The sequence below is a fragment of the Phaseolus vulgaris genome, chromosome 7 (genome assembly GCF_000499845.2).
Source record: "Phaseolus vulgaris cultivar G19833 chromosome 7, P. vulgaris v2.0, whole genome shotgun sequence".
Lineage (NCBI taxonomy): Eukaryota > Viridiplantae > Streptophyta > Magnoliopsida > Fabales > Fabaceae > Phaseolus > Phaseolus vulgaris.
The window spans coordinates 20,808,794-20,822,077 of NC_023753.2; the positions used below are offsets into that span (position 1 = coordinate 20,808,794).

At 34.9% G+C, this 13,284-nt stretch overlaps 1 protein-coding gene across 1 annotated transcript; it reads left to right on the forward strand.

Annotated features, from left to right (window-relative positions):
* Positions 1 to 10,972: 10,972 nt before the first annotated feature.
* Positions 10,973 to 12,975, forward strand: LOC137828480 (uncharacterized). The gene is made up of 3 exons (XM_068635088.1): positions 10,973 to 11,778; positions 11,887 to 12,079; positions 12,180 to 12,975. The coding sequence occupies exons 1-3, from the start codon at positions 11,350 to 11,352 to the stop codon at positions 12,731 to 12,733; spliced, it is 1,176 nt and encodes a 391-aa protein (XP_068491189.1). The 5' UTR covers positions 10,973 to 11,349; the 3' UTR covers positions 12,734 to 12,975.
* Positions 12,976 to 13,284: the final 309 nt, after the last annotated feature.

Sequence of the window (13,284 nt, forward strand, 5' to 3'; positions counted from 1 at the left end):
AATGAGTATCATTTTAACGAGATCCTTACACTAGTTTGAGTAAGAGTTTAAGAACTTAACCAACAATTCTCTTAGGTGGACTATTACTTGATTAATAATCTCCTATTTGAGTAGGAATCACCAAATTTAAGATTAATTTATCTCGATCTAAATATTACTTTAGCTATAATTTCCTCACTTGAACCATGTATGCAAATATCAACAACTCAAAAATCTCAAAATTTGATAAAGGTACTACATTTCCCTACTTCACTTAACTTTAATTACCATTAATCAAGTAAAGAACATAACAACGAACTCTCATTTGAAAAAGATAAAACTTACATCAAATATCGTCAACTCTATTATCATTCCATCTAACAAGATAAAAGAAATAAAACAACTCCCAAGCCATGTCCAAAAAGTCATTTGCTTAAAATATGATATTGAAGCACCAAGTTAACAAAACATGGACTTACTAAGATCAATTTCAAAACATAAATTTGATTTAACATGTGCTTAAGGAAAAACTACGCATATACCAACGATAAATAACAATACATCGTGTTAGGACACGACCCAAAAACACAAACAAACTCAATAGACAGAAGGAGCAACCTTAGTGGATGAAATACTATATAATGTAACCCAGGCTTATCTCTGTTAGCAAATGGGCTATCGTTTAGACCCAAGACTATGTAACCCCATAAATATCACCTATTTAGATCATATGGTTTTGGAATAATACAATGAGAAAGTTTTTACCTTAGTTCAATTCGTTGGTTCCCTCCGTATGCGTTAATCATTGGTGGAACTGTAGTGAATACCTAGCATTAGTGCTTTCATTACCTACTTCATTCCTCCTAAATCCCAATCCAAAGACCGGGAAGACATCCTTCAAGCTATCCAAGACCACCTCGCAACCATCCAAACCCAATAAGAGGCCAATGTGACTCGACAGACCAATATTGAAGCACAAAATGAGCTCTTCTAATCCTTTCTTACGTCGTTAATGGACCAGGTTTCCTCTATCCCCCCTCTTGTTTCCTCATCATTTATCCTTACACAAGAGTAAACCACCACTCAATCACCACCTCTACCCATTATAAGACCCCCTAAACTGCACCTCACATTTTTTGAAGGAATAGACCCACTTGCCTGGTTATTTCAAGCAAAACAATATTTTGATTTTTAAACATATCTCATGAAAAACGATTATCTATGGTTCCATTTCACATGAAAGGAGAGGCTCTTAGTTGGTTCAAATGGCTGCACCACAAACAGACTGACCCTTTTTACCCGTGTCTTAGAACTACGTTTTGACCCATCTTCCTACACCAAACAAAGCTCTTTAAACTTCAGTAATACACAACTGTATCCACGGTTTATCCCCTTAAACCATCCTAAATTGCTTCATATCAGGTTGTAACCCTGAGATTCGTAGAGAACTCACCGTACTCAACCCATATTTTATTTCTCAAGCTATTGGCCTTGCTAAACTCAGAAGAAAAATTCATGACTCAAAAACCAAGAACTCTTACCCCCACCTACAATCCCCTACATTTAACCACATTACCATCACCACTCCATGTCCTCACCCTACCCCTAGACCAACTCTTACTCTTCCCATTAAACGCCTTAACCCCACCCAACTTAAGGAACATCATGCCTTGGGATTGTGCTATAATTATGACGAGAAAGTCATTCCCATTCACATATGTTTCTCTTCAAGGTTCTTACTACTTCTAGAGGTCACAAAGACCTCTCTCGAGCTTAACAAAGACCCCACCTACTCTACCCACACAAAAGACATAATCCATTTTCACTTATCACCACACGCCCTCACTAAATTTCTCAAACCTTAAAATTCACAAGTGTCACCCACAACTTACCACTCACTTTTCTTATTGATTTAGGAAGCTCTCACAATATATTGCAACCCCGAATTGCACACCATTTACATCTACCCATCCAAACCAACCCATCTTTCAAAATAATGGTTGACAATGGAACTTTCATCACTTGTTAGGGAATTTGTTCCAAATCTCTCTTTTCACCATCTCATTTTACCTTTTACTTATAGAAGGAGCATACTTACTTTTAGGAATCGAATGGTTGTGAACCTTGGGTCCTATTCAAGCATATTTTTCCATCTCGAGTATTGTCTTCAATCACATTGACAAAAAAATCACCCTTAAAGCCACACCAACACCTACACCAACTTAAGCTATTTATCATCAATTTTGCCAAATATTACCATCAACACCAGTTCCCTACATTTACTCTCTCTTGAGTCCATTTCTCCATCTTCTCTTCCACTCGAATCTAGCTTACAAACACCCTTTTCCCCACTTTATCATTTACCTTTTCACATACAATGCATCTCATGCCAATACCAATCTATATTTAAGACACCCCATGGCTTATCACCATAACGTCCCCATGACCACCACACCTATTTCCTCCCCAACACTACCGTGTTAATGTCAAACCATATCCATACCACCATTCTAAAAAAATATCATATCACGCATTATTGGAAAGATGCTTTAGGAAGGTTTCATCAAACCTAGTTTCAACCCTTTCTCCTCCCCAGTTCTACACATAAAAAAAAAGATGGCATATGGCGATTTTGAGTGGACTATAGAACCCTAAATGCATTCACCATTTGTGACCATTCTCCATACCCACCATTGATGAATTGCTAAATGAATTAGGTCCAGTTACAGTTTTCACTAAGATTGACTTATACTCAGGGTATCACCAAATTAGACTAAACCTAGAGGATACTCACAAAATAGGTTTCAGAACCTCTGTTGGCTTGACCAATACGTCTTCCATATTTCAGACAATTATGAATGACCTTCTACAACCTATCTCATACTATTTGTTTTAGTCTTTTTTTTACGACATACTGGTTTAGAGTCCTACATTTGAGGATCATCTAATTAATTTAGAACTTGTTCTAGATTTTTAAGAAACAAAACAATTTTTCGCTAAGTTGTCTAAATGCAATTTCTCTATCATAAAAGTTAGCTATTTGGGCCATATAATTTCCTCTACAGAAGTTGCCTCTAATCCAGACAAAGTAAAAGCTATCACTGATTGGCCTCAACCATGTTCACTCACTGGTTTTTGTAGGAAATTTGTTCGCCACTGTGATGACTCTTTTTACAGTAAGTGTACCTAGTCAGAAGTAATAATTTGTCCCTAAGGACGAAAATCGAACCCACAAGGAACAATTGTTTAAAATCCTTATAGTAACATTCACTAAGAATAAGAATATTTACAATAATTTGATTTGATTTGATATTGACAATAGTTTGCATGAAACTTAAATAAAAATAAAGTAAATAGTTGATTCAATTGAGAAAATTGGGATTGTGGTTCATCCTTCTTACTCTTTTGTATTTTGAATAGTATGGTAATATTCTATCCTTTGATTGATATTGATGGTCATATAAAAATCATTTATATTGATGTCTCGCATATAAAATTATTAAGAGAGTCTCTTAAATATCAATTCCTCACATATTTATAAAACTTCTTATCATTACGATTAGACATTGAAAGCAATTAACATTTCAAATCTATTCCTAGCATTCAAATATGTTAAGAATTATCATTTGTGTCAAAAACTTAGAAGTACTTTCCAGTAAAATCTAAGGATCTAGATCATAGAAACAAGAATTACAAATAAAATGACAATACCAATCATCAATCAAGAATAGAATATTATATTTAAATATCACTTCAATATATAAGAGTTTGAACATATTGCTTCCAATCCCCAAATGGTAGAATTAGTCACTCATGTTGACTATTACAAGCATGGAGAGTAAGAAAAGAAGATCCACAATGTTTCTCCTTGACGGTTGTCTCCTCTAGGATTTTCTACCACCTCATATTCTCCCAATGAATGTCTAGGATTGTGTCTCACACCTCATATTTAACCTAGTTGGGCTTGAGCTAAGTGACTTCTCATCTAGACGTGATTGGACTCGCCTGGGCGAGTTGCACGAAAAAAGGCCCAACATCACTGGAGTGATCTCGCTTGGGTGAGATCCTCTGGAAGCTTCTGGCTTGGGCGAGTGCTGGTGCGTTTCAGTTTTCTCTTTTTAGCTTTGTCTAATTTCCTTTTGCTCTTTCATCTCCATTCTTCCCTAGAATCCTGAAATTAAGACAAATTTGGAAATAAATCATTCTAATTCAAATTATAAAAACAAAATATGTAAAAAGGTTTAAATTCATAAATTAGGGGTTATATTATGGTTATTTTATGAATTAATATCCATAAGTGCCTGTATTTTAATATGAAATATTACTGAAATCTAGCACTTATCACACTGTGCCACTCTCGCCTCTCCTCTCACCAATTTATTAACTATCAAAAGTTTGCAGGGACCCTTACAACACATCAAGCTTTAACAACATTAAAATTACAATTGGTACAGGTTCCTACTCTACGTCTTCCAAACTTCCCTCAACCCTTCATTGTAGAAACAAATGCCTTCGTAGTCACTATAGGTGTCATGCTTAGCCAGGCCAATCACCTCCTTTCCTTCTTCAACAAAAAAGTGTGTCCCTGCCTCCAAGCAACATTCGTGTATATGCGTGAAATGTATGCAATCACATAAGCCATCAAGAAATTATGTCAGTACTTGTTGGGATATCACTTTAAAAGTTCTACAAAGAAAAAAAGTCTAAACACACTCCTCACTCAAACAATTCAAACTCCAAAACAACATAAATGGATAGCTAAACTATAGGGGTACGATTTTCAGATCATATACAAACCTAACAAAAAAAACGTAGTTGCATACTTCCTCTTAGGCTAGGAATCATCACTACCCACCCGGATGCTTGTCAATTCATCACCCCTTCTAGCCATTTTCAAAGAATTGCAACAGCTCTTCTCCATAAGCGAAGGTCATCAAATCATTCAGACTTATATTCATAATCAGCCACTGCGAAATCAATTCTCCACTCATCAGGGCTTGCTATTCTTTCACAATCAAATTTTCCTCCCAACAACTAACTACTTCCTCCACCGCATCATTAACGAATTCCACAAACAATGGGATATTCCAGCCTGAAACCCACAATACCAAGGATATCGACTTCCTTTTGCTGGTCAGGATGGACCCAAGATGTCAAACACTTCCTTCAACACTGCTCCACATGTCAGCATAACAAATACCTGCCATAAAAGCTAACTGGATTAATTCAAACCTTCCCATTCTTAAATAAAGTATGGAATGATCTATGGACTTCACTCACTTACCATCATCGATTGGCCAAACGGTAATTTGGGTAATTTGTGATCATCTCACCAAATATACTCACTTCCTTGCATTACCCACTCACTACACGGCTTAGAGCCTTGCTCGCAGATTCTCCAGCGACATGTGTCACCTTCACCCAAATCCATTATCTATGAACGTGATCCCCTTTTCATTAACACCTTTTGGTGCAACCTGTTCAAAGCCTGGGGAATCAACATTGGAGTTTAGTTCATCTTACCATCCTCAAACAGATGGTCAAATAGAAGTCCTCAACATATGATGAGAAGCTTACCTACGATGTTTCACCAGTGACCACCCCCACTCATGGTATCAATACCTCCATCTAGCTGAACTTTGGTACAACATTTCGTACCACTCTGCCATTGGCACATCCCCCTTCCGCGCATTTTATAGTCAACCACCCCCTACCACCCTAGACATCCTTCATACACCTTGAATCGAAACCAAAATCTCTTATCTATTGTGCCAACATACTCTTGTCATCCACACAACACAGACATGCCCATTAGACAGAAGGAGCAACCTCAGTGGATGAAAGATTGTGTAATGTAACTCACACTTACCTTTGTTAGCAAATGGGCTCTCATTTAGGCCCAAGACTGTGTAACTCCAGAAATATTTAGGTGATATGGTTTTAGAATAATACAACGAGAAAGTTTTTGCCCTAGTTTAATTCTCTAGTTCCCTCTGTATGCTTTAATCTTTGGTATAATGATAAGTGTCTAATTTCAGTAATATTTCATATTAAAATATAGGCACTTATGAGGATTTATTGCTAATTTACATATAAAATAATCCTTGATTTATGAATTTATACCTTTTTACATTTTTTATGAGCTTTATTTGAATAAGAGCATTTTATTCCCAAATTTGATGTTAATTGCAATTTTTAGGGAGGATTGAAGATTTGGAGTAAAGGAGAATAATTTGATCTAAAAAGAGAAAGCTGCAAGGTCCCAGAATGAAAAAAGATGCAAAGAAAGATTGTTTTTTTCTTTTTTTATGTTTTATCACTTAAACCATTAGCGCGACACAGGAAGTGACCTGACCTTAGAAAACTAGGATAAATAGGGGGCTAGAGGCTCAACCCTAGTGTGCCAAATTGAGAGGAAAACATCATAGAGTGAATTATAACCCATTTGGGTGAATGGAAGGTGCTAGAAGTATGCGTGACTAATTCTACCATTTGGGATTGAGAGTAATCTGTTTAAACTCTTATGTATTGAGGTGATATCTTATATATTAATATTCAGTTCTTGATTGATTATTGGTATTGTTGTTTTACTTTTAACTTTCCATGACAAATTGAGAATCTTAAATCTGTCTGGGAGGTATTTTTTAGGTTCGGACCTAAACAACAATACTTAACATATTTGAGTGTTAGGGATAGACTTGAAATGTTAATTGTCATTAACGTCTGGGTGTGATTCTAAGTTGTTTTTATAAATATGCGAGGGATCGATATTTAGGAAACATTCTTAAGGATTTTATATGCGAGGGATCAATATAAATGAATTTTCTACGGGCATCAATTTCAATCAAAGAACTCAATACTAACATGCTAATCAAAATACATGAGAGTGTGAGAGATGAAACCTAATCCCTATTTTTCCAATTGAAGCAACTAATTTTTTGTTTGTTTTCTTATATTGATCAGTGCCAACACAATCACTTTAAAACTTTTTTTATTGTTTTATTGTTATATTTAGCTAATATTGTACTCGATAACTCACTGTTCCTTGTGGGATTGATATCCATCCTTAGGGACGATTATTACTTCTGACAAACGTGGTGCACTTGCCGTAAAAAGTCATCATAGAACTATAAAGAATACCTAACATATCACTCACCTCTAATCGTGTATTCATTTATATTAAATCTCATAACATTCTAAACTTTTAAATCATCAATTATTAAGATAAAAAGAAAACTCAATAATCACCGTTGAATCCTAATTTATTAATAATGTAACACAATAAAAAATTTAAAATTTGATTCTTAAAACTTTTCGCACAATAAGTGTAACTAAACATACACTCAAATTATCACTTATAACTTAAATTACAAATTAGAATAAATGTAGTTTCTCTCACTTTATACTGAACAATAAAAATTAAAAAAAAAAGAACTTGAAAATATCAAAGAGACTCTTTGTTCAAACACTTCAAAATCAACCTCAAACTCAATTCCATCCAATCCACAAACCTCCAAGCCATGCAAATATAAAAGATGAGATAAATTTTTAAAAAAAATTAGAAAGGTGATTATCTATGACAAAATTCAAAATTGATATTCTATATTTGTTTTTGGTAGCCTCTACTTTCACAAAGGATACCTAACATATCACTCAACTCTAATCATATATTCATTTATATTAAATCTCATAACATTCTAAACTTTTAATTCATCAATTGTTAAGATAAACAAAACACTCAATAATCACCATTGAATCCTACTTTATTAAGTATATATATAACACAATAAAAATTTCAAAATTTGATTCTTAAAACTTTCACACAATAAGTGTAACTAAACATACACTTAAATTATCACTTATAACTTAAATTACAAATTAGAACAAATGTATTTTTTCTCACTTTATACTGAACAATAAAAATTTAAAAAAAAAACTTAAAAATACTAAAGAAACTCTTTGTTCAAACACTTCAAAATCAACCTCAAACTCAATTCCATCCAATCCACAAACCTCCAAGCCATGCAAGTATAGAAGATGAGATAAATTTCAAAATTCAAAATTGATATTCTATATTTGTTTTTGCTAGCCTTTACTTTCACAAAGGAAGGAAGAAAGAGTTTTGAAATTTTAAAATTTCAAAGGGAGAATTAAAAAATAACGAAGAAGAATAAGTGTTTTTTTTTTTAATTAGAAGGTGTACTGCCAGACCTCGGACATCGACATCGGAGAGGTCGATATCAGCTGGGCACATCGGACCTTGGTGGCTCGAACGCATTAATGGGACACGTGAGCAGGGTCCCAGAAATAATACGAGTTAACACCAAGATATCAAAAGGACCTAAGTCACGAGAGGATTCATGCATGTGGTGTGTATAGCACGTTCAGGTCTAGCACAAGTAAACAATCCTTGGAGGCACTAAGGCCCATTAGGGTTAGGGTTTCCAAGGATAGACTACATGCATGACACATGAATACTTAGGGCACCCATAGAACAGAGATGACCACGCAGCGCTGGTACATGAGTTGGTACCCTAGTGGCCATACTGTTCCAGACTTTGCACTCTAGAAGAGGCAAGTCTTGTGTCGCGGTTGCGCTAAGCTTGTGCAACGCATCACAGGATGCCTCACCAGTAACCCTAATTCCACTTAAGGAAATATCCTCATGGGACAGAGAGTTGACCTAGATACAACCTATATAAAGGGTGGTAAGAATCCTAGAGAAGGTACGTCGTTTCTAAGACTGAAACTGCTTTACATACTTTACTATTTCTTAACCAGTATTGACTTGATTGTCGGAGTGCAATCAACAGGTATGACCCCTTTGTTTCAATGGAGTCACTCTTAGCTACCTAAAGAGAGAGCGGAAACCACCAAGAAATAGGAGGAGCCACCATCTGCCTTTGAAGTCAACGGTAGCTGAGTCAACCGGCAAGAACAAAAAGATTTTTTTTAATTAATATGTGTTTCTTTACTAAACTCACCTGTAAAGACCAATACTTCTTATTATATGCACCACCCATAAATAATATTCCTAGCCTACAACTTAAACACAACTGCCACCATCCATTTAAATTTAAAACTCTCCACAAACATTACACATACACATCTGAATTACATAATTAAATAAATTAAAATTTAATAATATATTAAATTATTGTTATTATTTATTTATGTCACATGTTTAATATTAAAACATATAAATATTTCGTTAAAAAATAATTTCAAGTAAAATACTATTAATTTAGTTTTATTTTAAAAGATTTTTTTTACAACAAAGAGCCTTTGATAAATTGATGACGCATATAATCTATAAACTGAAATAAAATATGCATTTTTCCATTCAAGAGTAATTATTATATAAAATAATTCAACAATTATAATTATAAAAACGAAAATGTAAATTAACATTTCAAATTTTCCACACATTATGTGTCATAATTTATAAAATAAAAAATATGACAGTAGAAATACGTGCACAGACATATGTATGTTAACTTTTCTTTATGATAACAAAAATAAAAATAAAAATTTAATTAAAAAAATATTATTAAATTTTTTAAAAATTATAAAAAAATATACAAAAATATTTTCTAATAATTTTATAATGTTGTAATTATATAATAAGTACATTTTGTAAATTTCTATCAAAATAAAAAATAAATTTATAATAAAATGTTTATAAAGAATAGTTATATGATATATTAATTTTTATTTAAAAATTCATCATTATAATAATAAAATAATTTGCAATTTTTGTAGGTAGTAATTTATTTAGATAATAAAAACTAGAAGATTAGTTCATGTGTAAGTTAGTTTCTATGTATTTGAGTTGGTAATATTTGGAGAGATTAGATCTTATATATTAACTTTTCTAATAAAAATGATTAAAATTGGTATATAACTTATACACAAATAATTTTATTTTTAAAATTACTTCAATTATTTTTCGCTTTTTGTTAAAAGAATTTACTAATAGCTCACAATTATTGACAGTTCTAGTTCAATTCCCATGAATTAGTTGTTACTCTATTGGGCACTATAGCTTTTATAAGAAGACATTACTCTTTGTCCCAAGCTTAACAAAATAATAACACCATCTCTTATTTTAATTTTATTTTCAGTGTATTACAAAGTAATAAAATATTATCTAGTGAAAGTGTGTTTCTTTCTTCAACATCATGACATTAACATGATCTCTTCATCATCTAATGCATCCACATTTTTAAGCTTAAAATTTGAGTATTTCATACAATTTTTTTACTAAAATCAATAAAAATTATAAAGATGTGATATTTATATTGAAACAAAATATGAAAAAAAATGAGGAAACTTTAAAATAATATGACCTTGAAAATACTCTGGAGCAAAAATATTATAATATTGAAAATAGAAAAATAAAACACATTCCCTTTTACATTTGAAAATTGTAGTTTGAGAATAATTTACAATGAAGAGAAAATAAATAATAATAAATAAACCCAGGAAAATCTTTCGATTTCTTAAAATATGTTTGGGAAGGCCTTATTCTATTGATGGAGCATTATAGTATGGTGATGGTACACAGTTCACGAGAAAAAATTCTCCTTCTCACAGTTCACATCACAGGTTTCAAATTTTCTCCTTTGTCTTTACCTTTGGAATTTAAAATTTAAAAATGAAGAATAAGAAATAATTGGGTAGACATAATGTACTAATGCATAATCCCACGATGGTGCTACAGTGGGGCAGTTTTCAATAACCCCAGAACACGAGGGGCATCTACCCAATATTCGACATAGTGGAAAGGGTACCACCGTAATTAATCCTAACAAAACCCCAATGCGTACAGCGCACGATAATCTTCCCCAACAAGCGTCACCAACCTAAGTGCTCCGTGATTTCCTTCGCTATCCAAATCATCCATTCCACATACATCCTACGTGGCAAATAATGCCATGTCACCAATTTAGCCTCTTTCCTATAAATACCAATGCCTTCCTCACTCACACCTAATAATCCACAACCCAAACAAACAATACACAGGTGATTTTTCTTTTAACTCTTCCACCTTCTTCACTCTTCCTCTTCCAAAACCCTCATCCACCTCCGGCGACAGGGATCTCGCCGGTGAAATGAACATTCCGGCAAAACTATCTTCTCTCTCTATGAACAATGCACGTCTCTCTTATAATCGCAGTCATGTTTTTCACGAAAACCTTCATTTCCAAATGTCTCCCAACTTCTCCTCTACTCTCCTAGTCTAGAACTTATTAGATACTTCTTCCCTTAAAATGGAACATACATGATAGAGTGGTTTTAAAGATAGATACAAGTTTTCAGAAGATTTCTACTCTCTTGAGATTTTTTTCCCTCTCTGTTGTCTCATTCATGCCTCCAATGAAGATCCAACCCATCCATGTTGATGATCTGGATGATCCACAGAAGCTACCGGTGGTTCGGAACGACCCTGTTAAGCCGGTGCTGAAGTCGCGCTTCAAAAGGCTGTTTGTGTTTGACCGTCAGTTTTCAAATGTGCTGAAGATTTCCTCCTCCTCGGATAAACCCACCTCCGGCGAGCCTCCTCAGTCCAACGGAAGAGACACGGCTGCGGAGTTTGAGCCGAGTTCCGTCTGCTTGGACAAAATGGTGCAGAGTTTCATAGAAGAGAGCAACGAGAAACCGGCCACTGCAAAATGTGGTCGCAACCGCTGCAACTGCTTCAACGGCAACAACAACGACAGCTCCGACGAGGAACTCGACATCTTCGGTGAATCTATTTCCTCTGGCTCGGTCGGCGATGCCAGTGACTTACTCAAGGTAACTAACTAGCTAGCTCCTCAAATTGCCAAAACCTAAGTGGCTAGTTCAGGATTTTCTCTTCATCCAAACACTTTAATTTGAATTATGTACTTTCCTTTTTCACAGAGCTTGATTCCTTGTGCGAGTGCTGTGGAGAGAAACCTCTTAGCTGACACATCCAAGATTGTTGACAAGAACAGCAAGGTCTACAAGCGAAAAGACGATTTAAAGAAGATCGTTACCGAAAGCCTCTCGTCTCTCGGTTACGATTCTTCCATATGCATATCTAAATGGGACAAAACCCCAACCTTCCCTGCTGGTAATCTATTTTACTTATTTTTCCCCAAATTTTCTGAAAAAAAATACCCTGGGTTTTTTTAAATAATTGTGGAGAAGTGATTGTTGGGATGTTGATTCAGGTGAATATGAATACATCGATGTGATTGTTGAAGGTGAGAGGCTGATAATTGATATCGATTTCCGATCGGAGTTCGACATAGCTCGATCCACAGGAACCTACAAGGCGATTCTTCAATCCCTGCCGTTCATTTTTGTTGGGAAATCGGATCGTCTCTGCCAGATCGTCGCCTCTGTGTCGGAGGCAGCGAAGCAGAGCTTGAAGAAGAAAGGGATGCATGTCCCCCCTTGGAGGAAGGCGGACTACATGTTAGCCAAGTGGCTCTCCAACTCCTGGACCAGGACGAATCCTTCGTCTTCCTCCAACGACAATGGCTCCACGGAGAACTTGAGCGTCGGCGACAGTGCTGCGGCCGAGACTGATTGTGGTGAATTAGAACTGATCTTCGGCGAAAAAATATCGTCGCCGGAGTTGGAGACATGTTGCAGTGGCGAGAGGAACCTGCCACCGGTTGCGACGCCGACGTGGCAGCCACCTGCATTGAAAGTGAGGAGTGTTGAGAGAGGAACAAAAGTGGTCACCGGATTAGCCTCTCTTCTCAAGGACAAGCCATAAAAAATTTTGCACTTAGTTTTTTGAAAAAAAAAGTTAATAAAAAATTAAAAGTATAACCAAAATATTTGGATAAGAGCAAGCCCTTTTTCTTTTTCCCTTTCAGTTTTACCTTTTTTTTTTTACTGTTGCAAGGGGACTCTGTAAGAAGCATCAACATGAGTACTCCATGTAATAAACATGAGTAAATATTTGCAGAATCTAACTTTACAAGAACATACATTGCTTATTTGAAGTTCCAAAAAGTGCATTAAGGCATTTCTCTATATTACTATGTGGAGAATGGTTGTTTAATTATATCTGTGTTTGAGTTATTATGTGTGTAGGTGACATGTTTTTAATGATTTCTTCAAACAAAGATAGTTCCATCAACAAATTCTTGTTTGATTAAGGTATTTTGGAAGCGTTTCTAGTAAAAGGATTTCTTAACAGCTCAATTTTGAAATTTCATACATGGATATTCCATTACCACTGTCTTTGTGGTTGGGTGGTTGATTTCTGGGAAAGGAGGAGTCACAAGGTTTCGGTCCCTATAAAGGGAACAGGGGGTAAAA